Here is a 27,392-nt window from a genome sequence, read left to right as displayed (position 1 = left end):
TTTTGCTGTGTAGATAGAATAGATAACCACTAAACTATGGAATGAAATGGACATGAATAACATGCTAAACATAAAGAAACAAAACTAGGTCTATTAATCTACAATCCTGTCTGTCAGCCTTCTCATTTGTCCCTGACCGTCCAACCAGGAAATTACAAACACCTCGTTTCCCAATGCTACTGGACAGAGAGAGAAGATTTTTGAACAGCAACAAATGCACACGGAAGAGGGGTGGGATCAGGGCCGGGACTTGACAAAGGGTTACCCCGAAATAGTCTTAGTGACCATGTCTGTCACACAAGATACACAAATGCAAACACACACACACACACACACACACACACCCTCACACACACACACACACACACACACACACACCACACACACACACAAACCTATGCGTCCTTCATCTCCCCTTCATTTCCACTGTGCAGTGAGCACTTGTTACAGTTCAATGATAATAGTCCATCCAGACAGCTGAGTAACCCCCCCGCCCCACCCACATTACAGTTTCCCCACCAAATTCCTTTTCAAAAAGTTCTGTGTTCCACACACGACCTCCCGTTCCTGTGCCCACACCACCACCACCACCCGAACACCCAAAGACTACCAACAACACGCCCTCATTCTATCTCAACTCCCGGGAGTCATCGCCTCCGTAGAGGTAGTTATTGGTCCCGGCTGGTTGAACATACTCCTCAGTTTTGTCCCAGTCCGAGACCCACCCTCCACCTCCCTCGCCGCCACCATCGGCGACTCCTCCGTTGGGATCTTGGTTCATGGCGCCATAGCCGCCGCCCCCGCCTGTCGTCCGGTACAGTTCCTCCGTCTCGTTGCCCAGCTCGTCCTCGTCCAGGATGCCACACTTCTCGTCACTCAGCTGCTCCGGCTCGGCCCACCATTGCTTCTCTCCGGACGCAAAGATTCCTACAGCACACAGAGGAGCTTTCACAGCAGGGGTCATGATCGCCATGCTGGCTTGTGGTGGACATTTTTGTCAACATCTTTTTTGCCACGGACATACAAAATGATAATATATTATTAATAATATTACCAGAAACACAAGAGCTAGAGCTAGGCCTGAATGACCATAACAGGTCCTGCATGGTTCCATTTGAACACTCTCAGAGTTAAGGGGGCCCTTGCAAATAAAACATTTAAGAACCACTAGTACTAGTTGGACACGTAATGTGCAATGTCATACATATTCTGTAGAAAACCTGGAGACTAGAATGAAAACATTATAATTGTGTAAAAAGGAAAATCCAAAGTCTTTCACAGCCATTAATGACTCTCACCCATTAATCACACCCATGTCAGATGTTACTACTGCCATGACGTAATTAACCAACGATTACAGTATACGAGTATATACTGTACACATTTGCAGTAAGAATAAGAATGAGATGAGTAAGAATGATGCAGATGAGAATTAAAGGAAAGCAGAAAATGGGAAGCAGAGGAATACACACCATAGAATATAACCCCTCCATAGTGAACGAGTGAGGCTATGAGAAAGACACCCTGCCACTCTTCCCGTGTCTAAGAGAGAGAAGAGACAGAGAGAAGGAAAGGATAAGAGATAGTAGTGAATAGTGATTAGGTGGTGAGATGAGAGGAGAATAAAGATAAAGTATAAAGATCAAATTTCACCACAACATGATCTTCAGCACCAAAGCAGAAACTTAAAAACCACTGAATTATAACACAGTATATACAGAAACAGTTCTCACCTTGTTTTTTGTCATGGCACCAACTATAAGAGGGCAAACCATACCAGACAGAGTGCCCACACCATTGGAGATGCCCATGAGGATACTGGCATAGCGGGGTGCAATATCCAGATGGTTGACATTGAACCCTTGTGGAGAAGCATGTGAATGACATGAGCACAATCACAAACACAGGAAGTCTGCACTATGATTGTGTATTATCATGTTTATACACTATTGAAGTCTCAAGCTGAAGCTGGTTTAGCCCAATTACAACATTCTGTAAAAAAAACAATGGTTTACACTTAACCAATATAGTATTGTTTCATTTAGTTGGCACTCTCTCTCAGTTTCCAACTGTGAACATATACATATTCTCTGTGTTTGTGCGTTACATAAGTGAGTTTGTTTGAGGTACGTATTGTTTACATTTTATGGTGAAATTGTATGGATTTGGACAATTTATAAGAAAATACAGTATTGTTGCAAGTTTGCCTGTTTATCGTTTATGCTAAGCGAATTGATATTGAAGCAATGATACATCCGAGTTGGCTGGGTGTGTTTGACAGTTTTTGGGTGCAGCGGATTGTGTATTATTATGTGACATATTGTGAGGTTACTAACATAATGCAATATTATGTTGTTTTCCAGAACCACATGCACAAAAAAACTATATCATAAAATCTATGTCAAAGTCAATAAGGTATCTTCTTTATTTATTTATTATTTTTCTTATTTATTTTGTAAACTTCAGGGCAACTACACAGATCTATCTTATTATATTACACATGCTTTATCAATGAAGCAATTCTCAATAGAGGGATCAAGGCAAGCACCTCAGTTGAGATCAAGGCTGACAGAGTTTGAATTAGAGCGTTATGGGTGTTGATGAAAATCCTTTTGATCTGTGAGAGAGCTAAACATACTGAATGCTGTGTAACTTTCTTGTAGTGCTTTATGTTATTATGTTTGGGGGGACTGTCTATGGAAATTAGCATATTTGCATTACATTATGTATTTATGTATATTGCTCATTAATATGAGCTGTCCTATCCACATAAAAGAATAAAGCGAAGTAACTGCAGCCAGAAGAAGTTGGAGGTATAGAAAAGTACTATATTCATAGTATCTCACCTGAAATTGCAAACCCAGAAAAGCCAACTGCCAGGACCAAGAATGTAATTGCAACGGCTTTTGTATGAGAGAAACCCACTACCAGCAGTAATGTTGCCTCCATTCCAAAGCCTGTTGCAAAGAACAAATGATGGAAGAAACTGAACACATATACCAGTTTGTAAAACTGCTGTTGGAAAAGTATTTCAGGTAGAATGTGATGTATTATGTATGGAACAAGATACAGTACAGTATGTGTATATCATTTGCTTATGTTTCAACATCATTAAATACCGATACCACTTGGTAACAATAATAGAAAAAGGATGATGAACATAAATGGGCTAAAGGTGTACCGTTACAATACAGGTTTTCTGTGTTGAAAAATGCATCAACAGGAGGACATTGTTATAATCGAATATTGGTAGGAAGGAAAAGTCTATCTTCCACATTCTAAAAAGCTGTGTTAGCAATGGGGGCTAACATTAGCCCAGCACAGTCTCCGTCATGATGCAGCTTCACCACAGTGCGACATGCATACTCCCCCATGTCCCTCGTTTCTCTATTGATTTCTCTGTAGTTCAGAAATAGTCCTCGTCTGACCATTGCGACTAACAATTTGCCTTTATGATGCAGCTATCATTTTCTCACCTCAGCTGACTTCTGTCCTTCTGCTCAACTGATTGGATTGAGAAGTCTGTATTATTCTTTGGGGGCAATTACTGATACATTATGTAGTAGTGAAGAAGGAAGATGAGCATAGAAAGGGAGAAATAAATTACTCAAGCTGGAATCGACCCAGAGAGGAAACTTGGCTGACAGTATTATTTGTCAGAATGGTTTGAGAATCCCTACCTTGGAATATGAATTACTGAGCACTTAAGTTTAACATAATCCTTATGATCCAGTTCTGATAGAGACAGTGTAGTGGAATGGCTTTGTAGTTTGACTGACTGTCAAGTAGTTTAATTTAATGCATTTTCTAGTGAAGTACATTTACACATACCTGCAATTGTTCCCTGCATTTCACCCATCCTAACTTTTACGAGTGGTGAGCAGCTACTATTCTCTGGCATGTGTCTTTTGGTGGGAGTGAACACAGGATAACATGGAAACTCCACACAAACACCCCAATCCCAGTGGTATTCAAACATAGGACCTTCTTGCTGGGAGCCAGCAGTACCAAGTGCCACTCAATAAACAACAATAAGCAAAACATCCCAGGACATGTAAACTCCTATCTACAGTACTCTTCCACCCTTCTGTTCCTCTCTTATTGTACCTCCACAGTTCATGAGCTTCCTGACGTTGGTGGTAGTCATTATCTGGTTGGCTCGTAGGTAGTCAGCTAACTGCCCCCCAATGGGCACAATGATGGTCATGACCAGGTGAGGGAGGGCAGAAACCATTCCCACCTATTGGGACAGTGGTGGATGGGATGGAAGTTAGGTTATACAGATTAAAGACACATATACTTCTGTGCATCATATGCAACAAGTTTTCACAGACAAATGCTACCAATGAAGGTTAAAAATGATCCTCTCACCCTCCCCTGGTACTGTAGTTGTCTGTATTTGAGCCCTAGCTAAAGCCCAAAATCCTTTATTCTCACCAAGGCCAATATCCATATATTTTTCTAATAACCCACATGCAAGCACACAGCCTTACTGCACGTGCACATTTGCATGTTCACTCTCGTGTTATGGTTTCTGTGTGATGTATTATGTAAATGGGATTGTGAAAGGTTATGTAGGCTATGTTTCAAATTATACTTTATTCTGTGAAACTCCTTGTGTGCCAAATATCAAGTTTGACGTACTCTTGTTTAGAGTGAAACTGCAGTGTGTATGGATTCTTGTGGGATTACAGTACTTAGTTCACACACCATATCGCCCGACACCCACTTTGCGCATTGCCCATTCTTACCTTGCTGATCTCAAATTTAAACACCTCCTCAAAGTAAGCAGGTTGGCTGATGAGCAGCAAATAGAAGGTCCAGCTTCTGCAGAAGTTGGCCACGATGATGGCGTACACTGGCATAGATGTGAAGAACGCTCTCCATGGTGTGTTGAATTTCTACAGGAAAAGAACACACATGTATAAGATGGCCTCTCAAATATATATATTTCAGAGAAAAAGAGACAACCAGGTGCTCACCGGAGACGTATAAGTCAATAATGTTATTCAATAATGCAATTCATAGACTTGGTTATTCAAAGACCAGACTACACAGGTTTTTCCCTGATGTTTCATCTTCCTATGACAAATGGCTGCTTTGCTTCACAGGTCAGTGTTGTTGTTTTTGGTTCATTGGTGTTTTTATGTTATTTGTATGTTGCATATTATTTGAAAAAACCTGGAGATATCTACTGTTAACCTTACATTTCTACCCCTGCCAACCTGGGGAGTGCTCCGAACTGAGCTCCTTCAATGCACGAGTACTCATGCTTCTCCAATCAATTTAATTTGACAAAACAAATACATATGTATATAGATGTAGATGTGTAAATATATTAGATTTTTGCCTATCATTGACATGTTTGTATTTATTGTTTCATTTTAACTCTTTGCTCTCCCTGTCCCATCCTATCGTCTTCTTTTCTCTTCCTGAAAAACAGCAAAAAATGATGGAGCTTGCACAAAAACTAATTCACCAAATTCTTTAAACATTTAATCTTGATGTGAAGTTGATTCCGATTTAAAGCTTATGCTTATACTTTGTTTACGACCATACTTGAGGTCTGGAATATTTAGCTTGACTACTGTACAACTCACGGTATACTTTACATTACTGCTGCTGACCATTTTACCAAAGCATACCGTGGTTTGTTTGATTTTCTAGAAAGCCATCAAATACCATTCATTTCAGTATGGAATTATTTGCAGAGACTTTCTTTCTAGGTAATCCAATAAGTAATCATTGCATTTTAATGCATGTTAAAACTGGGTTTTTTTGGAGGAAAAAAAAAAGATACTGGTTTACGAATGAAATTTAAACACACTAACCATTCACTGATGTTATTCAGGTCAGGTACGTTCAGTAATGTTTTAATGACTTTGGACAAAATGTAAACAAATGCAGAATCTAATAAAAAAAGAAAGCCATTAATGGGAAAGTGGTCTATGTTTATGTATAAGGCTGAAGCTCTGAATAAACACCGACATGATGGCGATATGGTCCTTTAATACCGAATTCATGAAACCAGTCTCAGGAGATCAGCAGCAGAAGAGAGACCATTGTGGTAATGAAGGGTGACGTATGAAGAGATGAATATAAATTGATTGTTTTTTTAGTACAGATGGAGAACACAGATCAATACCAGTGATCAGTATTATTGTATGACAGACTATTATACAGTGGTGGAAGAAGTACTCACATTTTGTACTAAAGTAAAAACTAACAATACCACAACGCAGAAAGAAAAAGTCCAGTTTAAAAAGGAACTTGAGTAAAAGTACATTCGAATTTGCATTTGCATTAAAATATACTTAAGCAATATTACATTGTGTGTGCATCAGAATCATAAATGTATCTCGGGTCTTGTTCACGAGTGAGGGGAGGACGGAGAAGGAGATCAGCTGGAGCGGCAGGGGCGCTGTTGCAGTCGCTGTACCGCACTGTTGTGACGAAAAGAGAGCTGAGCCAGAAGGCAAAGTTCTCTGTCTACCAAGCAATCTTCGTTACTACTCTCACCTATGGTCATGAAGTGTGACCGAAAGAATAGGGTCGTGAATACAAGCGGCCGAAATAGGTTTTCTCCAATGGGTGGCTGGCATCTCCCTTAAAGACAGGGTGAGAAGTAAAGTCACATGAGAGAGACTCGGAGTAGAGTCGCTGCTTCTTCACCTGGAAAGGAGCCAGCTTAGGTGGTTCGGGCATCTGGTTAGGATGCCTCTCGAGCGTCTCCCTAGGATCGTCCCACTGGGAGGAGACCCCGGGGCAGACCAAGAATGAGATGGAAGGATTACATCGCCACACTGGCCTTGGAACACAGGAGGAAGTTACTAATGTTGCTCTGGAGAGAAGTCTGGATTTCTCTGGTGGAGCTGTTGCACCTGTCACTCGACTATGGATAAACGGTTGAAGATGGATGGATGGTGCCTTATTCAATTGAAAGTGGTTCATAGGATCCATTACACTAAAGCTAAGCTTAGCAGACTATTCCCAGAAACAAATGACTCATGTAACAGGTGCCTTCAATCGCCTGCAAACCACACACACACACACACACACACACACACACACACACACACACACACACACACACACACACACACACACACACACACACACACACACACACACACACACACACACACACACACACACACACACACACACACACACACACACACACACACACACACACACACACACACACTTTTTATTCCTGTTCAAAGCTCGCCTCTTTTTGGAAATCCTTCTTTGATAGACTCAGTTTGGTTCTAGGATTCTCTGTATCACCCTGTCCTTTTATAGCTATCTTTGGTGTGTCCCCTGTAGGAGGCAGATTTAATAGATTCCAGGCCGATGCGGTTGCTTTCTCCTCCCTTATACCCAGGCGTCGTATACTGCTCCACTGGAAGAGCCCTAATCCTCCTGATGCGTCATTATGGCTAAAAGATTTGTCATCCTTTCTCCAAAAATCAAATACACGGTTAGAGGTTCTACAGAACCTGGGACCCATTCCTCACATACATCAATTCATTAACCACAATCTAAGTAGGAACTAATTCCAATATTCCCCCGCTACTGTGCATATGTATGAATGTGTGCATGTGCATGTATGTACTGTATGTATATGTGTGCACGGGTATGCATATGTGTGTGCATATGTATGAATGTGTGCATGTGCATGTTTGTATGTATATGTGTGTATGGATACATGTAGGCTATGTGTATGTGTATATATATATATATATATATATATATATATATATATATATAAAAAAAAAAAAAATGTTTATTTTATTTTCTCTACATTGCTTCCACTATTGCTAGCATTTAATCTTAATTACTTTAACGCATGAAACTCATTTACACCTGAGGCCGATTCTAAACAAATGTCTTCTAAATCCTAAAGTTTCCTGGAAAACTTATGTTTCTATGTCAGCGGTGCTCTGCCTTTTTCATGTCAAGGCCGCGGACCCCCTTCTGAAAATATGTTTTTCCAGGGACCCTCCCAGAAGCAAAGATTTGAGTTAAAAATGTTCATTCTGAAAGAATATATTTAAAGATTTGCGACACATTTTCACGATTTAAAAAAAATAACAGATCTACAAGCTCTTAGATCTGTTATTTTTCAATAGGTAAAGTATAACATAATCCTTAAAACACTGAAAGGGGTTCCCGTTCTGAATGGTTTAAGTACAGTACTTGAGTAAATGCACTTAGTTACTTTCCACCACTGCTATTATATCATGGGCAGTACACTTGCAGGCAGGCAGGCAACATCCATTTTAAAAACCAGACCATTAGAAAGAATGTGAGGATTGAATGCATAAATGATGTGTTGCTACATGTTTCTATTCACAAATACAATAATCACAAACTTTCCTGCATCCTTAGATAAAAGGCATGAAGATAAGAGAAGTGCATAGAAGATAGAAGTGCATACAAATAAATTGTAAAATAAATGGTACAGTAAATGGTTCTTTGCCCAAAGTGCTTTACAAAAGGCAAGGATACTTCTGCACTAACCCAGATGGAGCATGGTTGGGGATATACTGTACTGTTCCCAAGCAGCCACTGATGCCCCCAGGTGAATGAATATTATTACTAATAGAATAGGTGGCAGAATAGAAATATAGATGCACTGAATGGGACATTCTTGGCCGAAACCGAATATACGGTAGGAAACAGTTGGCCGAAAACCGAATAGCTGAATATGATTAAGATTATATATCATTTAGGTTTTTACCATTGCTGTCATGACCTTTGTTGTGTGTAACTACATGATAATGGCAAATTACATTTTGACCACATCATCACAACAAAACAGTAAAAATCAACGTGTGAAACATGCACAAAACCTTTTTAGTTGCAGTAATTTGTCAATCCACAGTAGGCCTACACTCACCGAAAAACCCTTGCAAAGATAATCACTTGCTAACCCTAATTATGAGTGTAAAGGAAATGTAAATAATACTAAAATATCCTTGAATCATATTGCACAAAACAGAAGCAACCACACCTCTAATATAAACACCACCATCGACAGACATAGATATTTATATCATGTATAACCATTATAAAGCACCCTCCATTGGCAGGCTATAGCCTAACAAAACATTAGACCAAGGCACTGAACCACCAACCCTTTCATAAATATCGGAATAAAATATTATATACTGACCGTTACTGGAGTTTGGTTCTGGGTCGACACACCAATGGCCTCCTCAATGTATGTCCTCTCCTCCTCTGTGATGGTGGGGTGGGCTGCTGGGCTCTCGTAGGACACCAAGATCCAGAAACAGTACCAAAGGATACCAAAGGTGCCTGCAGGGTGGTGGGGGCAGTGTTTTGTTATAGTTAAAGGTATATTCAGTGATTTCACTTAATTCAAATATTACTTATTTTTTTGTTTTGTTGTGATAATCCTCCCTACTATAGAGTGTGCTGGCCATATAAGGAGTTCCTCCCTGTCCCCAGTTAACCCCTGGGGGTCAAAAAACCTTAGGTTTCGTTTTTGACTCTCTATCCTGATTGGACGAAAGGCTGGGTCCCACAGCCAAAAACGAAACCTAAGGTTTTTTGAGTGAAATCACTGAATATACCTTTAAAAGCAGTGGTGGAACCTAACTAAGTACATTTACTCAAGCACTGTACGTAAGTACAATGTTGACGGATTTTTACTTTCTTCAGTATTTAATCATTTGAATACTTTCTCACTTTCACTTCTACCCCACTACATCCCGGAGGAAAAGATTGTACTTTTACTCCTTAAAACTTAAAACTATAGTTACTAGTTACTTTACTAGATTTTGATTATTACAACACACACTAACCACTTCAGCCCTAGATATTTCAGCCATTTGAAAATAGCAGATCTACAAGCTGCGACGCATTGTGAGCCTGTAGATCTCAGAGCTTGTAAATCATCTAATTTCAAAATATTTTTTATACATTTTTGGTATTTTAAGTATATTTTCATTCCACAACAGATGCCTTCTATATTGTATTGGCCCTTGTTACCCAATGTGTAACAATTAGCTGCCACCTTGACCATAGGGTTCCTTGACAGAAGCGACACCACTAAGCTTGTTGGATAGGATCATTATTCCTTGTTTATCCCATTCTGGGCGGGAACCCCTTTTGGTGTTTTGAGTGGCGCGCTATGAACTTGTAGGTCTGCTATTTTTGAAAAATCATGAAAATGCAGCACAAATCTTTGAATATATATTCTTTCAGAGCGAACATTTTTCTTATTTCGACGTCAGGCCTAAATGGGTTATTTTAGTGATGGAAGATTAATCAGCAAACACATCGGTTATTGGCCCTAACAGCAATTAATTATCGGATATCGATATCGGCCAAAAAGTCTCATCGGCACATCCCTAGTTTATTTGCTTTATTTAAATTTACTTTTTACCTTCTGCTGTGGGTATTAATACTATTACTGTCATATTATTTTTTTATTTGTATTTACTTTTCTCGGGTAGTTGTTCACCCATCTAGACCAGGGGTTTTCGAACAGGTGGTCCGCGGACCACTGGTGGTCTGCGGAGGTATTGCAGGTGGTCCCTGGCCAGTTACTTTTAATAACTTACAGGAGTTCTTACTGTATGGCGTGTGTGTGAGATATGAAATGTGAGCTTACCATAATCATATTCCATCATATTCAAACTAAATCACTGTATTTTATTAGATATTATCGTATTTTGATATTATAGCTATTTTCTCCAGCTCCCTGTAGTGCATGAACCCCCCACCACTATTGTGTGGGGTGGGTCTATGATGGACCCGCCACGCACAATAGTGGTGTTCCCCAGGTTGCTCTTAGTCAGGATGGTGGTCCCCTGGGTCAAAATCAGTTGAAAACCCCTGATCTAGAACAATGTGTCCAAACAATGTGTCCATATATGTTGTACTTTTTTCTTAGTTTATCGCCCAATGTAGGTATGTACAGTATGTGTGTATACCTGTGTCCTTTGTTTCACAGCATGTCTGAGCTGAGTTGTCTGTTTGTGTTTTGTTTTGTCTTTGTCATAAAAATCTAACTTGAACAAAAAAGTATATTTTCAAGCTAATACTTTCTTACCTTTACTCAAGTAAATTTTTAATACAGCACTTCTATTCGTAACAGAGTATATCTATATTGCATTATTGATGGTTGTAAAAGATGCAAGACAGTACTTCTTCCATCACTGGTTGAAAGTCAGTATTTACCCGGTTTGCTATGATAGATGTCTCTACTCCAACGATACCAAACACAAATGCTGTAGATGTAATGTTCTCAGTCGTCATTTTGTGATTCTGTATTTTTACACTGAACCTTTAGAGAAGCACTGACTGCTAATAGACCAGATCAGAATGTTTGAATGTTTCTAAACAAACTAAGCATTTCCGGGTATAACGTCTATGGATGTTTTGACAATATAAAATAAAGTCTAGTCTAGTTTCTAAACCTGTGGATATTTATAATATATTTCTAATAGTCAATACCAATATATAATAAATGTCCTGTTCCTCCAGCAATAAGGTTAATGAATAATGCTGCTCCATTGAGATGCTGCAGGCATCATCTACCCGGAAATAAATGTTTGGTTGTGGTGATGATGCAGTGTATTATCGGACTGTAATTCTAGTCTAGTGGAATAATCATCTCTTGCCTGTTGGGCACCAGCCCCTTAAATTAACAGCCTACTAAATAATGCAATACTCGTTGTACCCGTTGTCAGGGTAGCCATTGTACCTGTCTATCTGTACCTTGTATGCCAATATATGGAGATTCACGCTCAAATGGAGTTCAAGGTCCTCCGCCACCACAGCCTTCAGTTCCATTGTTATGCTGGCGACACACAGTTATACCTCTCCACCTCATCCATCACTGCAGCCACACACTCCACCCTCACCACCTGCCTCACAGACATAAAAACCTGGATGCAACAAAACTTCTTAAAACTCAACTGTAGCAAATCCGAAATAATCATCATCGGCCCGACTCCCAGGACTTCGCACTCACCATCGACGGCTCCCTTGTCACACCCTCCACACGCATCCGCAACCTAGCCCCCTTTCTGAAACCAGCTCCTCACCACTCACCCTACACACTTGCCCTCGATATGCGCGTTCACGCGAGGCTGCGCCATATTAAGTGTCGTCCGAAACCAAGCAGCCTTGAGTGGAAGTGGCTTATAAAGCCCTCAAGAGCGAGTCTGTGCCGATCTAGACTCGATTGCCTTGTGCAGCCCTGCTCTCTGTCCGCATGGAAACCGCGAGCTACAAATGGAAGTACCACCACAAATAAATGATAAATAAACTCCTCCTAAACAATCTTCATCTGATGCAGAATAGACAACGCTCCAACTGATGTTCACAAGGGCTCTTTATTTACTTCACCGTGAAAAACTATAAATGAAACCACACAAACAAAACAACTTTTAACACAATGATTTATAAACACCATGGATGTATATGACATGTCACATTTGACAGTCACGCTGTATTTCCTTTTTCCATATTAATGAAATCCACATGTCACACAAACATACACGATGCAATGCAATATAACTGTACAAACAAAATAACAGGTAACACAATTGCATGATGGTAACCATGGCAACGAATGGTGTCTGTTTCCTGTTTCTGCACAAGGAGGGCGAGTGTATTTAACAGTTTTTTATACCCAGCACCCTAATCAAGGGAACTTGATTCAGCTGGAGGGGCACTTCTTGACGAGGGAACCTCCCGAGAGCACTTCAAGTCAAGGGACTGGTTTCAGAAAGGGCCTAGGTGTCATCTTCGACCCTACCCTCTCATTCCTCCCCCACGTAAACCACATCACAAAAACAGCATTCTTTCACCTCAAAAACATCGCCTGTCTCCGCCCCTCCCCGACACCCTCAGCTGCCGAAACTCTCATTCACGCCTTCATCTCATCCCGACTGGACTACTGCAACAGCATCCTCTATGGCACCACTGCAAAAACCCTCAACAAACTACAGTACATCCAAAACCTAGCCGCCCGCCTGCTCACCTCCACCCGCTCCAGAGACCACATCACTCCAGTCCTCCGTGACCTCCACTGGCTCCCCATCAAACACAGAATTGAATTCAAACTACTCCTCACCACCTACAAGTCACTACACAACCTGGCTCCCCCCTACCTCTCCGCCCTCCTCGATCCACATGCACCATCCCGCTCCCTCAGGTCCAGCGATGCCGGCCTCCTGGTGATCCCCAAGAAAATCAGACTCAAAACCTGGGGCGACAGGGCCTTCTCCGTGGCCGCCCCTACCCTCTGGAATGCCCTCCCCAAACAGATGCGGGATGCCCCATCACTCCCCACCTTCAAAACCGCACTGAAAACCCACCTATTCAGAATAGCATTCCCGAGCTGATGTGTTTTTAACCTGTTACATGTACTGTTCTTATTTGTTTTTACTCTTATTTTACTTGTTCTCTAATAAAGTTGTCCTTTTCTCATGTGTGTGTGTCGTCGTCCCCCGGTCACCACACATGTAAAGCGTCTTTGGGTATTAGAAAAGCGCTATATAAGTCCCAGGTATTATTAAGGTGAGGCATGCCCAAATATGGAGTCCAGGCCAGTCAGTCTATGACATCGGCACTATGACATCATATTGATGACAACAGGGTACTCCATATAAGGGGATGTGCAAATGTTTTTTGGAGATCCGCTGATTCGACTGACTTTCCACTTGCAGCATCACTCCCTGGGGTCCCCTGGGATAAGCACGTTTCAAGTCGATTGGTCAGGCGGTTCTTGAGATACACTGGTGACACACTCACTCACAGAGATTTATGATCGCATTTTCAATGTTCATTATGTTTCTACGGAGAGCGGACATTCAGTAAAATATGAATTATATGCCTAGTTTGAGCCGAGACTGAGCCCACAAAAAGCTATTTTATGTGAACAATATACAATTTGTTCCCTCATTTTAGTGTAATTTGTGAGCACGTTATATATAATTCCATTCCATCATTTTTGTTAATTCAGTTCCTCGTTTTGTGAATGTGAGTGCACCCACCACCATCAGGGTAAGGATATGGGCGGGAGAAAGGTTAAAGAACAGGTAGTGTCTAACTATATTAGATACACAAACGGGAACACATAATAGTTAAATGGGACTTAGGTCACTGACCATAGACATAGAAGACTGATGACCACCCCGTGTACTGGACCAGTATACCAGCGAGAGGCATAGCAATCACTGCTCCAGCGTAAGAGCCTAGGATATACAGTAGACAGACACACATCATATAGTAGCATCATTAAATGTAAAAAGAAGCCCGGGGCACTTCAGTCAGTAGAAGGTATAGAGTGGGTGGTCGGTGCTCAACTGCGACAACTTGCATTCAGAGAAAATAATACCTGTGCACTTCAGGAGGAACTACCCAAAGACAATAGAATACAATATACTGGAGCACTCGACAGGGGTGACATTGAATCACCCCTACAAAACAATAAACACGTACAGACCAGCAGAGTGCTCTGGTATATTTTAATTGGGTACTCTCTCCTCAAGTGCCCAGGTATTATTTTCTCTGACACATCATTAAATGTCTTCATATTATATTGTCGCTTTCTGGGGTGGAAACCTCATATGTCTAAACATTTTACTTTTCTGGAAATGGAACAAATTTTTTCAGAAATAGTTAAAATAGCCAATCTACAAGCTTTGTTGATCGAAATATGGACATACAAGGTGAGAGAGAAACATGCAATGACAACATAAACTCACCACAAAAGGCTGTTGTGGCCAGACGACTTCTTTCCAGAGGCGGCGCCCATTTGGCCCAGATACCATGGCAGGCAGGATATGAGACACCCTGTCGGATGAGGCATCATTTCAGGAAGTGATATCAGTGATATTAATTATGAAATTATGTACTTCTGAAAGATAAACAGCTAATGTTACTGGTTTTCTCTTACTGTGAAAACAGCAGTTCTCTGACTATTACAGTATCATTTTAGACTTTAAATAACCTTAAAGTCTCTCTGTCTTCATTGTATTAACATGACCAATGTTAGCAGGCAGAGTGTATGGTAACAATTGAAGTATGGCATATGGCAAGATAAAGACAGAGAAAGCAGCTACAGTAGCTGTCAGCTGATGCTATATGTGTACAATTTTGTCAGCGCAAGCAAAAGCCAAGCACCTCCACAAGTCCTTGACATATCCTGACAAGGATAACACAGCCAAAGTGCATCCGCGCAGCAGTGGGAATCAACATATTCAGGCAAGACGTGGCCACTACAGCGAATCCAAAGACTCTGCGCAGGAGGAAAAAGAATGAAAGACAAGTATTAGATATAACATTATGTTATTATCCCAGGCGAGCTTTCAATGTTAAAAAGGTTATACCTGTTTGCTGCAAACTTTTGACAGATGAATCCTCCTGGAATTTGAGTGACTATGTATCCCCAGAAAAAGGAGCCATGGATCATTCCCACTGTCTCTGGACTCCAGTCAAACTGAGCTGGCTAATGAGACACAGGAAGAAAATGAATAATTACCAGGGAGGAATTAAATAGAATGACATATAACAGCCATAATGAAAATGTCCTGTACAAAGTCAATGTCTCATAATGTATATACTTGTCAGTATTTACTGTGTTGCTACAGTATGATAGATGGCTATACTCCAAAGATACCAAACACAAATGCTGTAATGTTCTGTGTTCATTTTGTGATTCTGTATTTAACATTTTTTACACTGAACCTTTAGAGAAGCACTGACTGCAAAGGGCGATGTTGCGGTCCGGGTTCAGGTTTATTTGTCATATGTATAGATACACAATACAATAAATACAATGAAATTCATTGTGCTCCGAGTGCTCTCAGTCTTCAGGCAACATTCAATCAAACAATATGGCCGCAAGACCAAGTGCAAGTGCAAAAGAACGCGGATTTTTAACCTGAATCATATGTTTCTATTTTAAGAATGTGTCAAAATCCGACATAAAACGTACCAATGCGTTCTGTGTGCAGAGCTCACTTTCAAAGTCTCTGTGTGATATGATAGGATTCAGGTTAGCACACTTAATGATGGTGCTCAGGTGAGGCAGTGGTAAAGTCCCTGCCCACCACCACGGAGGTTGTGGGTTCGAATCCACTGTGGTGCATCTGGATTTGTGGGGCTTCTATGCAAACAACCGTGTTCAGTGAGGGAAGCACATAATCCTACAGGTTGGGGCAGTGGGGCGGCACCTGTCAACAAGGAGTATTGGGGTGGGAGGAGTAGGAAGAAGGCCCTACATCCTCCCGTTGGGGGCTCCTCACTGGCAGAGGATACAACAACAGTGACACAGAAATGTGTGTGGGGAGGAATTAATTGGCATAACGGCTAAATTGGGTAGAAAAAGGGGGTAAAAATGTACAGGATTCAAGATAAAATCTTGAATACATCACCCTTGAAGCTGGAATGAAAGCTGACAAACACTCCCATCCCAACTAATACACCATGGTAGGTTAGTACATCAGTGAAAATCTTTACATATAGTCTTAATAATAATGCATGCATAGAGCAATATCTCGGTGGGAATAGAGGGTATGTGCATGCATAAAGTGAATGGCAAATCGAGTGGCAAAGTGAGTTTAACATTGTTTAATGTCGTTAAACAATGCAATCAAATAGGACTTTTCTGTTTGGATGTATGGGCTGTCAAGGCCAGAAAGTAGTGTTTTGCCACTCAGTAGGTGTTCCTGCAGTATTTTCGGGTTTGATGATGATGTCACGTGCATACCCTCTATTTAAATATTGTATATTGGCCAAGCATGTCATTCGTAGCAAAACCCTTGGACCATGTCACAAATTATCTGTGAACTCAAAAGTGTAACAGAGGAGATTAGTTAAAATGCCAACATGTTTCGCCCTACCCAGGTCTTCATCAATCCTGCCCTGATAAAGACCTCTAGTGTAAGTCGAAACATGTTGACATTTTAACATTTCATGTTTGTGCTGTATCCTGCTCAGCGGTGAGCTGGTGGTAGGGCGCCCGGGTGCTGCCCCAGTAGTTCCGAAGCTGCACGCACGCCCCCACATGCACGACAATGTGCGTTGACGGCGTGCTCAGCACCTAGAAGAACAAAGCAAGCGGTGGTGCCGTTTACCTACCTGGCAGGCTCCTTTGTTATGCTTTGCATATTAACATTATGTTCTCACTAGTCACTTCACATCCTCATCTCATCCTCAGCGTCTATCCCCCATACCCCCCGCTGACAAAGTGGTCCCGGGGGGTTAGGGTTACCGAAACGGGTCATAGGGCCACTCACCACTATGACATGCTTATTGTCTCTGAAGACGGTGTGGCTGTTGACCATGCTGACAACGGCCACACCCAGGTTACAGCGGATGCCAAAGGAAATGCAGAAGCCAATGCCAGAGAGGATGGCGATGATGTATCGGCGTGGCAGGCCGAAGCAGGTGCAGTCCACCACGGGCATCTCCTTCTCCTGCAGCACCTCCGGGCGGCCCTCCGCTGACAGCTCAAGGGTCTCTCCTCCATTCTCCTGTTTCTTCTCAAGCGCACTGCAGACAATACGGATTTGAAAAAGAAACCTGCTGTTCTATCTGTATTTTAACTTTTCTTTTATACATCCAGTAGCCTGTTATTACGATTTTATTTTTATTAAAATAAAACATTTCTGACTTTATTTAACTAAATATTAGCACAGTCTCTGTGGAACATTAACTGCTTGTACCACATAAGTAACAAATAAATCCCCCTTGATTTTATTGCAACAGTTAAAATGTTCTCCAGACTTGTGTAGTAGAATGTGTTTTTTTCTGTGTCCGTGTAGCCATGCCCTCAGATTGTGCCATCATTCCAAAGCCATCACATTATCTAAAGTCACCTGCATGTGTCAGTAAAGACAATTAACCTAATCGCTAAAGATGAGTGAAATGTCATACTGTATAATATTACACGAGAGGGTGCAAATGTCCCAATAAACTTTAACTAGTAGCTAGCCTAGCCACCGAGTCTGCTGCGTTCTGAGAGAAAAGCACGGCTGGATTGTTTGTTTGTTTTGATTAGCCGTTGTGGCTAGAAGCTGTTTCTTCAACCAATCAGATTGCTTCCTCAAAATCAGCTTGGTGACATGTGTCCAAGAGAAGACCTTTTTCAGAGACTCCGCTGACGTTAGTGACGTAAACAAAGGAGGCGGTTTGAAACCACCTGGCTCTGCTGCCTAGTCTAATTACATGCCAGAGCCATTGATTACATGTAGCTCAAACACAAACAGGTGAACTCAATTAATGTTCCAGGTTGCGATAAATAACGTCATATCTGTCCATTCAATATGCCTATAATGAAATTATAAAAATTGTCACTAGACTCACTACAGGAGCGACGTCAATAAAGTATGCCGCACGAAAAGAGACACATTAAAAACCTTTAAATAAACTGTGACAGCTACAATATCATTTAGATTGTTTGTTGGTTTGTCTTTGACATGAATGACCTGGGTGGGCTGACTTCCAGCAGTGCAGTGAGAATAGAGTAGGGCGTAGGCTCATGTCTTCTTCTGCTCTCTCTGCTCCCTCTGGTCTCTGTCCATACAGACCATACAGACCATACAGTCTATGGTCCAAATGCAATATGGCAATTTGCCAGACGGATTCACTCACAAGAAAAGTTCCTCATTAGCATCTTCTCATCTCACCTCTACCTGAGTGATTCCCAACTTGCATGTGGGCCCCCAAATAATTAATAATAAAACACTATGATTTTATAGATAATATAACATAAAAAGATAATGGACCATATGGTTTCTATAAAACCATTAAAAAACTCCTGATAGGAATTTAAAGTATACTAGGCTATGTTAGTTCCATTGATCGATCAATCAATCAATAAATCAATCAATCAATCAATAAATCAATCAATCGATTATCAATTGATTGATAATTAATAAACATGCTCTGGACACATGCGACCCACCCATCTGACCATTTAATACGGACAATTGGACATGATAGCCATTCAAGTGGTCAGATGGGTTAAGTGCGGTCAGATGCTTTTGAGATTGGCAAGTGAGCCCTGGTCAACAAAAGGTTGCAGGCTTGCAGCCAAGGCCCGGCCACTGAGAGGAAACATTGAAGCGAAATGGACATGGTAGCCGAAAGTAGGTACTGCAGCTCGAGCGGCATTGGGCCAATGACGACACTACGGGTGCGTACGTGACGCACGCGCACCATGGCGCACGCACACACAATGACGTAGCCAATCACTTTTCCAACCCGGAAGAAGTGGTGAAAATGTAGCCAGACTTCATCCCTCCCTATTGCATATGCATATTCCCGAGGCTCACGCAGTGCAGCGCAGTGGTATATTAGTATCGCAACGTGAGGCTAGTGAAAATGCCTCACACGTTGGGTAAGCAACTCAATGCAAGTAGCTGGGAATGGAATTCCGGGGTCGTCTCTATTATTTACAACTGTATTCTTGCAGCCGCTAGCCGGTATCGCTGCTCTACCTTTCACCCAGCTAACAGAGATGCTACTGTATGTTCAACGAGGTCCACTAATGTGTGCCATACATCTTCTGCCTCGCTGACTCTACATTTCCTGTTTTTTCTTAATGCAGTCAATTTGGGATCTCCATATACTGTATGAGCATAAAACCGACACAGACAGACAGACAGACAGACAGACAGACAGACAGACAGACAGATGCAGAGGTTTTGTATATTGCCCAAGCCATAGCCATGGCACAAGTATATTGCTCATAGCAAAACCCATCGACCATGTCACAACTTATGAAAACTACTCTGACCATATCACTGATTTCCTTTTCCCTCCCCTTTTGTCCCCAATTTATGGCAATTGGCAATTTTACACACACACACACACACACACACACACACACACACACACACACACTTATAGTCCCTATCGCTGCTAACCTACCCAGGCTTTTATTTTCGTTTGCTAACCCCTACACTTTCACAAAAAAGTAACAGTTGGTTTTGTTTTTCCAAGTTTGAAGTCGATTGCTCAGACAATTCTTGAGACACTGTCAGACAGACATGCAGAGAGACCATAACTGGCCCACCCCATGGTCCATCTGCATGCAGTACTAGCAGGAATTGCCCTGGCTGGCCTCCGACGAATACACGACTGGCATATCCTGCACAACACCACCACAACAGAACGGCCTCTAAATAGACTCAAGTCCCGGCATCCGTACAACAAGGTGGCACAAGAGCTGCTCAGGTCCATCCCTGAGGACCTGTCTACAGAGGCATGGCTGGTAGCAGCCTGGAAGCAGGAGTGGGAGTCAGCCGGGCCAACACGCATCCACCGTTACATCCAGAACCCGGGAGGCGGCATTGAGAGGAACTGCCACGCCGGCAATGGACCCTGCTGAACCGCCATGCGAACTGGGGTCGGATGTTTCAAAACATCCATGACAAAGTGGGGCCTGACGGACAGAGCAGCGTGCGAGCTGGAGCAGACCGCTGACCACATAATCACCACCTGTCCCCTGTATAAACCCTCGGAGGCCAGCCTATTTGATGTGGGACCTGAGACGAGGGCGTGGCTGCACGCTACTGAGCTGGACATCTGATCTGATGACACACGAAAGAAGAAGAAGCACAGATTATGTGCATTTATAGATAGATATAATAGGCCTATGGTTAGCAGTAGCACTTTACGTACAATTATCCCATCCCACTACCAGAATCAGAGCAATGTTTCTGTGTCAGCTCATCATGGGCTGACCAGCACTCCACCTACCTCCAAATGTGCCACAGACTTCATCACTTCCCTGTCTATGATCTAGGCTTATTATCCCGCCCTCAATGTCTTCACATATTGTACAGTTAATACAAAATGCATTATTCAGGCACATTTCAGCCACCTCTTTTGGCCATTAGGCCCACGCAATGTTATCAAACAGCAACACGCACCTATGGTAACATCATTCTACAGGCCACAGGTTTCTGTGTTACACCTTTTTTTCCCGTGGCACTAGAGTGAGACCTCTATGAGTGAGACCGGCCAAAGGCCGGTCGAGGATCTATCTAGTACTATTAAGTCACAACTTGTCACTGTGTCTGTCACTGAGCTTTTATACTCAACTGCGTTCAATGCCAGGTTGATCAATCACCTTTGGCCACAAGGTTCTGCATATAATAACTATAGTACCATACGAAAAGCACTGGGAGCTGACTGTAGATTTTGCACTATATGCTATCTATCTCCCAGGGGTGGATAGCGCAGTGGTTCTCACAGTCAGGGTGAGATGCCCAGGGGTTCCAAGGAGCAAAGTTAGTTAATATAGCATCAAAGAGTTTAACCATTTTAACCCTATATTGATCCGTTTTTGTTTTGGTTGTTTTTGTTTTGTTTCGACAAAAGACAGACCTCTTTGCATTTATTACTTTTTTTTGTTATCTGTGCAAAAAGCAATAAAGAGATTTGTAAAAACAAAAAAACAAAAGATCTCGTATGGGGTGCCTGGCACAACATATGTTTAGATGGGGGTCCGCAGCCAAATGCATATTAATTTGAGGGTCCTTGACATGAAAAAGTGCTAAAAACACTGGTTTAGAACATTGAAATGGGGATATATACTGTAGACACCTACGTTAGGATGATACCAACAATAAGCCACTCCGACCTATACTTACTTACTATGTTGCGCAACATAAAAACAAAATAAAAAAAGACTATTATTATTATTATTATTATTATTATGAGCTATCTCCAGTCTGGGAGGCCAGGAGGCATGAGATATAAATCCACCCTGGGCCAGTCATCCAGAACAGTGTGAAAGTATACTGTAGTTATAAGAATTCACAGATACAGACTGACTTCCCAGAAGTCAGGACAGGGAAGAAGACAGCTAGCTTGCTTCATTAATTACAATATACTGACACATCTGTAACGCCTTTTGCAGGCAGTCAACTCACTTTGTATTTGTCTTTGAGACAGCCAGTATACACTGACAGAAGGTCAGATTGGGGGAGTACAGGAGGCGTAGTTAGAATTAAATGCCTGGCTAATGACTGCGACGTGGTGTGAGCTTTTCAGTTTTAAAATGATTTCAGAAGTGATATTTCCATTTTCAGGTTATGACAGTTGAGTGGCTTTGGAAAAGTTGCGGTTCATTTATGAGACACAGCACTGCACTTTTCAATGCTAGCATAATATCTAAAAGCACAGGGGACAGATTAGCCCCGATAGATACTGTAATAGGTTTTTGAAACATAGAGGCTTGCAATTTCTGATGTGGGAATGCTGTAAATAGAGTGCATCATTATCAGCTCAGTACCAATGAAAAATCGTGCTATACAGATTGTCTAACCCAGTGTTGACTTTAAATACCATACTGTAGCTGAAACACTGAACAGGGTGCACCATCTGACCACCAAAGCATCCCAAGTACAGAAGCGGTCAATATACACTGCTTTGCACTGTAGAAGGTGGAGTCTTCAAACAATGACAGGGATCACAACTCACAGCTCAGAGACGAAAAGACTGGAGGACTCTGTGTTCTTGACACCAAAGCTGCACAGTGCAGTCAGCAAAAAAACAATGTTGGTGTTTAAACACAAAGTGCAATCTTGGTCCAAAATATTATGTGCACAACTTGGTACGCACTCTTGTAATGAAATAGTTAATTTGAGATGCAGTTTGAATTGTCTTTGACATTGATCAAGTATCAATGATTCTCAGTGTTGAATTATTAATATCTCTGGCTGTCTCTGGCTATTTTTGTCTTTGTGGGCATCTCTCTCTCTCTGTGTGTCTTCTTTCCTCCTGTCCATCGCTCATCTTTCTTGCTGTCTTTCTTCCTCAATCCACCCCTTCTGCCTTTGGGTCACATACTGTATAGTTCACAACACTGCTTTCTTTTATCTGGGTCTGAATTGAAAATGAAGGACCCCAATGTAAACAAGTCTTAGTGCTTTTCTGGGCATCTCAATCCTCTTAGCAGACTTTGAATTGAACTGTGCTTTCCTCAAACAGTTCTACAAACTGTAAATACAAATTTCAATCAATCAATCAAGCAATGACCTGCTTTCAAATAATCGTTAATAATATATTCATAGTTTTTATATGCAAAATACTTCCAAACTCCAAAGACAATCTGTCAAACCATTGCAGAAATATGTTTCAACATATCTACTCTGCATGGCTCATTGATGTCCGGCTGACTATGTTTGACCTTGAGTTACAGAATATCCCTTGTAATCTTCAGCAGTTTACCTGACCCTTCCCCTTCATACACTGTCGCACAAACACAGCAGCAGGTCTGCTTGCTGACAGTAGTCATTTGAGTAAGTTTGAACAGGACTCAGGAATCTCAGACTAGACATAGTTTGAGTCAATATAGGAACAGGAATCTCAGAATAGTTATACACATAGTTCTACATTACCCAAGTCCATGCCTCCAAAGTTCTGCTTGGAGAGACAGACAAGACAGACAGAGAACTCTCCATGCAGGTACTCTCTCAAACTTAATCTCTTAATTCACGACTCAAGGACAAGTGTGAGGATCGAGGACAACAATTCAGTCAATGCAGTTCAGAGTTCAAAACAAAGACCTTGGAATCATCTTGGAAACCCTGACATATACTCAGCCTGTCAGCCATTTGTTTTTGTTGTTGTTTGAACCATTGATTAGCTGCGGAAGAAATGATGGTGTATAAGAAGTGTTGTGAAACAGAAGTGTTGTGAAATTTGCTTATAGGGTAGCAGTGACAACATAAGGCAGAGAGGTTAAAGGACATTCATTACAAGGCATCAGCAGGGATATTGCAAATTGTTTTAGTGTGTTTTCATCACAACATAATTTACCCAAGTTTAATTATTTACAAACAAGCATTATTAAAATGTATGAGCTGCCCTTGATGTAACAGACTATACGTTATAGAAGATAACAGAGGCTATAGAACTGAGTCAACCTTCAACATGCAATAGCTGCTGCTGCAGACTAGAACTGAATAGAATAGAAAGCCTTCAGAAGTTGCGTGCAAAAGACCGTCACAAGTCAACGCGCATTACGCACGATAGGCCTGCTCTGATACAGTGCAATTGCCTGCACCTCAGAGCACGTGCTAAGAGGAAATAAAAGCTTGGCTAGTATGAACAGACAGTGAGTGTAATCCTCAGAGTAAATGCCTCAGCCTGAGGGGGATGGAACATGATGACGAGATCGAACCGCGGACGTATCGAGCTGTGTTACCGGCTACAGCAGGGCTACTTAGAGTTAGAGAGAGGGAGGGACGAGGGAGAAAGGGAGAACCGTAGCCTTGGGTGTGCGGCCTATAGGGATTTACGTGGGCCGACAGCTTGGACAAGGGAGAGAGGGCTATTTCGGGAGAGGATTTGTGTTCAGATGGTACTTCAAATCCTGAGAGAAAGAAACGGAGTCCGCAAAGAAATGCGTGCATGTTTAGCTAATCAGTCAGGCACGTCACAGAAAGACAATTCGCCTTACAATAGGCTATAATAGGCCTACCCAATCAATTAAATATCAAAAAGATTTCGGATATCAAGTTTACATTTTATATTTCATGTAGGCTCTATATATTCTCATTGTATTTCCTAATTTCTATTATATCTCTAAATAACAGGTTTTTGAAAACTTTTTAGCTACCTGGAGTAGGCTATAGCCTATAGGCTACAACAATTCAGGGCGATGGCTTTAATATATGGCGCGAACACAACATTGGGCTTTATTTGGCTCGTATGTTTAGCCCCTCCAACATCATGGCTTTCGGTAATTACATCATTGGCAGCACTCTTTTAATGTTTGTTTTGATCACTTTAAACAAACCTATAGAGTGGCAGCCAAGTCTATGGATTTGTAATGTTTGTTTAGAGCACTATATATACGTGAGTTCATGTGGCAGCCAAGTCTATGGACTTTTAATGTTTGTTTAAAGGAGTCCAGGCGCCCCATGTTTAGTCACCTCACCTCAAACCTTGGATATAGACAAGGCTTTTACAGTATGCCACATGCCACTAGCCAGGCACTGGCCCACTCCACCCCAGGCCCATGTGAGCATTACCCACAACGAGTGAAACCAGTTCAAAGCTTTTAAGGCCAGGCTACCGCTACAACAACATATTCCATTCCCTACACGAACTTGGGCTGCTTGCCATTTGAGAAATTTGAGATGTGTTTATAAATAGGCCTATAAATTGTTTATTTCATGCACCGGATGTAGGCTACATAAAGACACCATAATGAATACATAACAGCTATAGGTTCTAACTAGCCCTCGATGACAAATTGACGAAGAAGTGCATGTGAGAATACAGTTGGCTATTAAGTAAATAGCCTTGCATTTTGATCGCACTCTTATAAGAGACATCATGCAGGTCACCAAACCCCTGTCCATGACACATTGATCTTCATCAGTGCTCAGTTACATTTACGTTTTAAGAATTACTTGGTACAAAAACAATCTTTGTTTTGATTCCCTGCTGTCCAATAGCTTGACCGAAAGTAAACTTTGTGCATGTTATGGATGGATGGGTGAGTGAGTGAGTCAGTGTAGCATTGTCCTCTGCTAGTGCTAATACTATACATGTTGTAATCCATTTCCACCTACCTATATATTTTTCCGAGAGTCCTGGCTGCAACAATCTTAAACCTGTCCGGCCGGACTTCCATCCTTGCGGCTCCAGGCTCCGACCGACGCTCTGTTCTTGCGCACTCCCCCCCGAGCGCGCAGCCTGCTTCTCTGCTCTCTCCGACTTGGATTTCTCACTCACACATATACAAGTACAACTTTAAAAAATATATATTTAACCAAATTATTTAGACTCTGTTTTAAAGCACACGTACCTATATATGTCAAATTCGACTGTAAAAGTGCATGTGTCCAGAATTAAGAGCAGTCGACCAGAATATAAACCAGGCCTGAGCTTCTTTATCTGCTAATGGAAACATAGTTACGAGACCCTTTTTAGAATCGCAGCAGAGAAAAGTATGGGAAAAGTATTAAAACTTCTTCCAAAGTTGAAAATCCGTCGAGGTTAACGGTACGCCAACAACTTTAGAAAGGATGGATGCATGTTGAAACGCTATCGGTGACTATACCGCTGTCCATGGTGCTGAAACCAGATTAGCGCCCCTGGGTGCGATAATCTCTGGTCCAGTGTGTGTAGTCAGAGCGCTATATCGTGTCACTTCCGTCCGCAGTACGGCGTTTTAAGCAGTGACTATAGTCAAGTAGTGGCTATTCTTGTACCACGCTAACAGAACAGTGAATGGAGATGTTTAACACTAAGAGTAAACACTCGTCTATTCGAGACATTGGATATAGTTCTCCGGCATTTTCAAGATGGGAGGGGCTGGGCTGTTTGGCACACACCCCTAACAAAAGGGATATTTTGTCTCTGTGATTTGTTATGTGATATTGTTATAAGTCAACACATGTATGTGGTGACTGGGGGGAGGGGAGGTAAAGAAAAAAAGTTAGAAAAATGTTGTATATGCTATTATATATTGTATGTGAAAATTAATAAAGAAACTTTGATCAAAGAAAACATGTATGTGGTGGATTTGCTCATTTCCATTGCAAATTGAAATGTATAGTCTATGAGGGACATAATGTATATAATACATAAAAAACACTGACAAAACAAAAATAAAACAAAGAAATGACAGGCGATTCCTGCTGTCAAAATATGACCCCCCAGTCAAAAAACACTTTGTTTGAAGGTGTGATTTGGGGTCCTAAGGATGAATACAAAATGAATATCAACATCTTAAAACCAAAATGTTGAATTGTGGGTTTGAGCTCACATGCCCTTTTGATGTAAATCAAAAGGGTGGGGGGGGGGGGGGGGGTAACTACCTGTCAGTGGGGAGTGTTGGCTGGGAGGAGGAGTAGGACAAAGGCCATACAGTACGTCCTCTCTGGGGAGGGGGGGGGGACTACCTGTCAGTGGGGAGTGTTGGCTGGGAGGAGGAGTAGGATCAATGAATGAATATCAACATCCTAATACATCCTAATACTGGGGGTCAAATTATGACAGGCAATAACTGCTGTCAAAATATGACCCCCCCCCCCCTACCTGTCAGTGGGGAGTGTTGGCTGGGGGAGGAGGAGTAGGACTAAGGCCCTATTCGTCCTCTCGGGGGACGTATAGGGCCTGTCAAATTATGACAGGCAATTCCTTCCAAAATATGACCCCCCCAGTCAAAAAACACTGTTTGAAATAGACACTCATGAATATGGCTCTCCTCCCAGCCAACACTCCCCGCTGACAGGTATAGTTACCCCCCCCCCCCCCCTTTGATTTACATCAAAAGGGCATGTGAGCTCAAACCCACAATTCAACATTTTGGTTTTAAGATGTTGATATTCATTTTGTATTGATCCTTAGGACCCCAAATCACACCTTGT

General features: G+C 41.8%; 1 protein-coding gene across 1 annotated transcript; it reads right to left on the bottom strand.

The window, feature by feature from the left end:
• Positions 1 to 628: 628 nt before the first annotated feature.
• LOC310874953 (vesicular glutamate transporter 1-like) lies at positions 629 to 25,651 on the bottom strand (the record flags this gene model as incomplete). The annotated part of the gene is made up of 13 exons (XM_083787910.1): positions 629 to 927; positions 1,473 to 1,542; positions 1,734 to 1,861; positions 2,847 to 2,957; positions 4,108 to 4,240; positions 4,752 to 4,901; positions 9,182 to 9,324; positions 14,154 to 14,240; positions 14,754 to 14,841; positions 15,172 to 15,286; positions 15,378 to 15,496; positions 17,289 to 17,544; positions 25,590 to 25,651. The coding sequence occupies 13 exons, from the start codon at positions 25,649 to 25,651 to the stop codon at positions 629 to 631; spliced, it is 1,761 nt and encodes a 586-aa protein (XP_083644036.1).
• Between the last annotated feature and the right edge of the window lie 1,741 nt (positions 25,652 to 27,392).

The sequence above is a fragment of the Protomyctophum parallelum genome (genome assembly GCF_964188405.1).
Source record: "Protomyctophum parallelum genome assembly, chromosome: 17".
Taxonomy (NCBI): domain Eukaryota; kingdom Metazoa; phylum Chordata; class Actinopteri; order Myctophiformes; family Myctophidae; genus Protomyctophum; species Protomyctophum parallelum.
The sequence above is the reverse complement of the archived record's forward strand: the minus strand, read 5'-3'. Positions and strand labels throughout refer to the sequence as shown.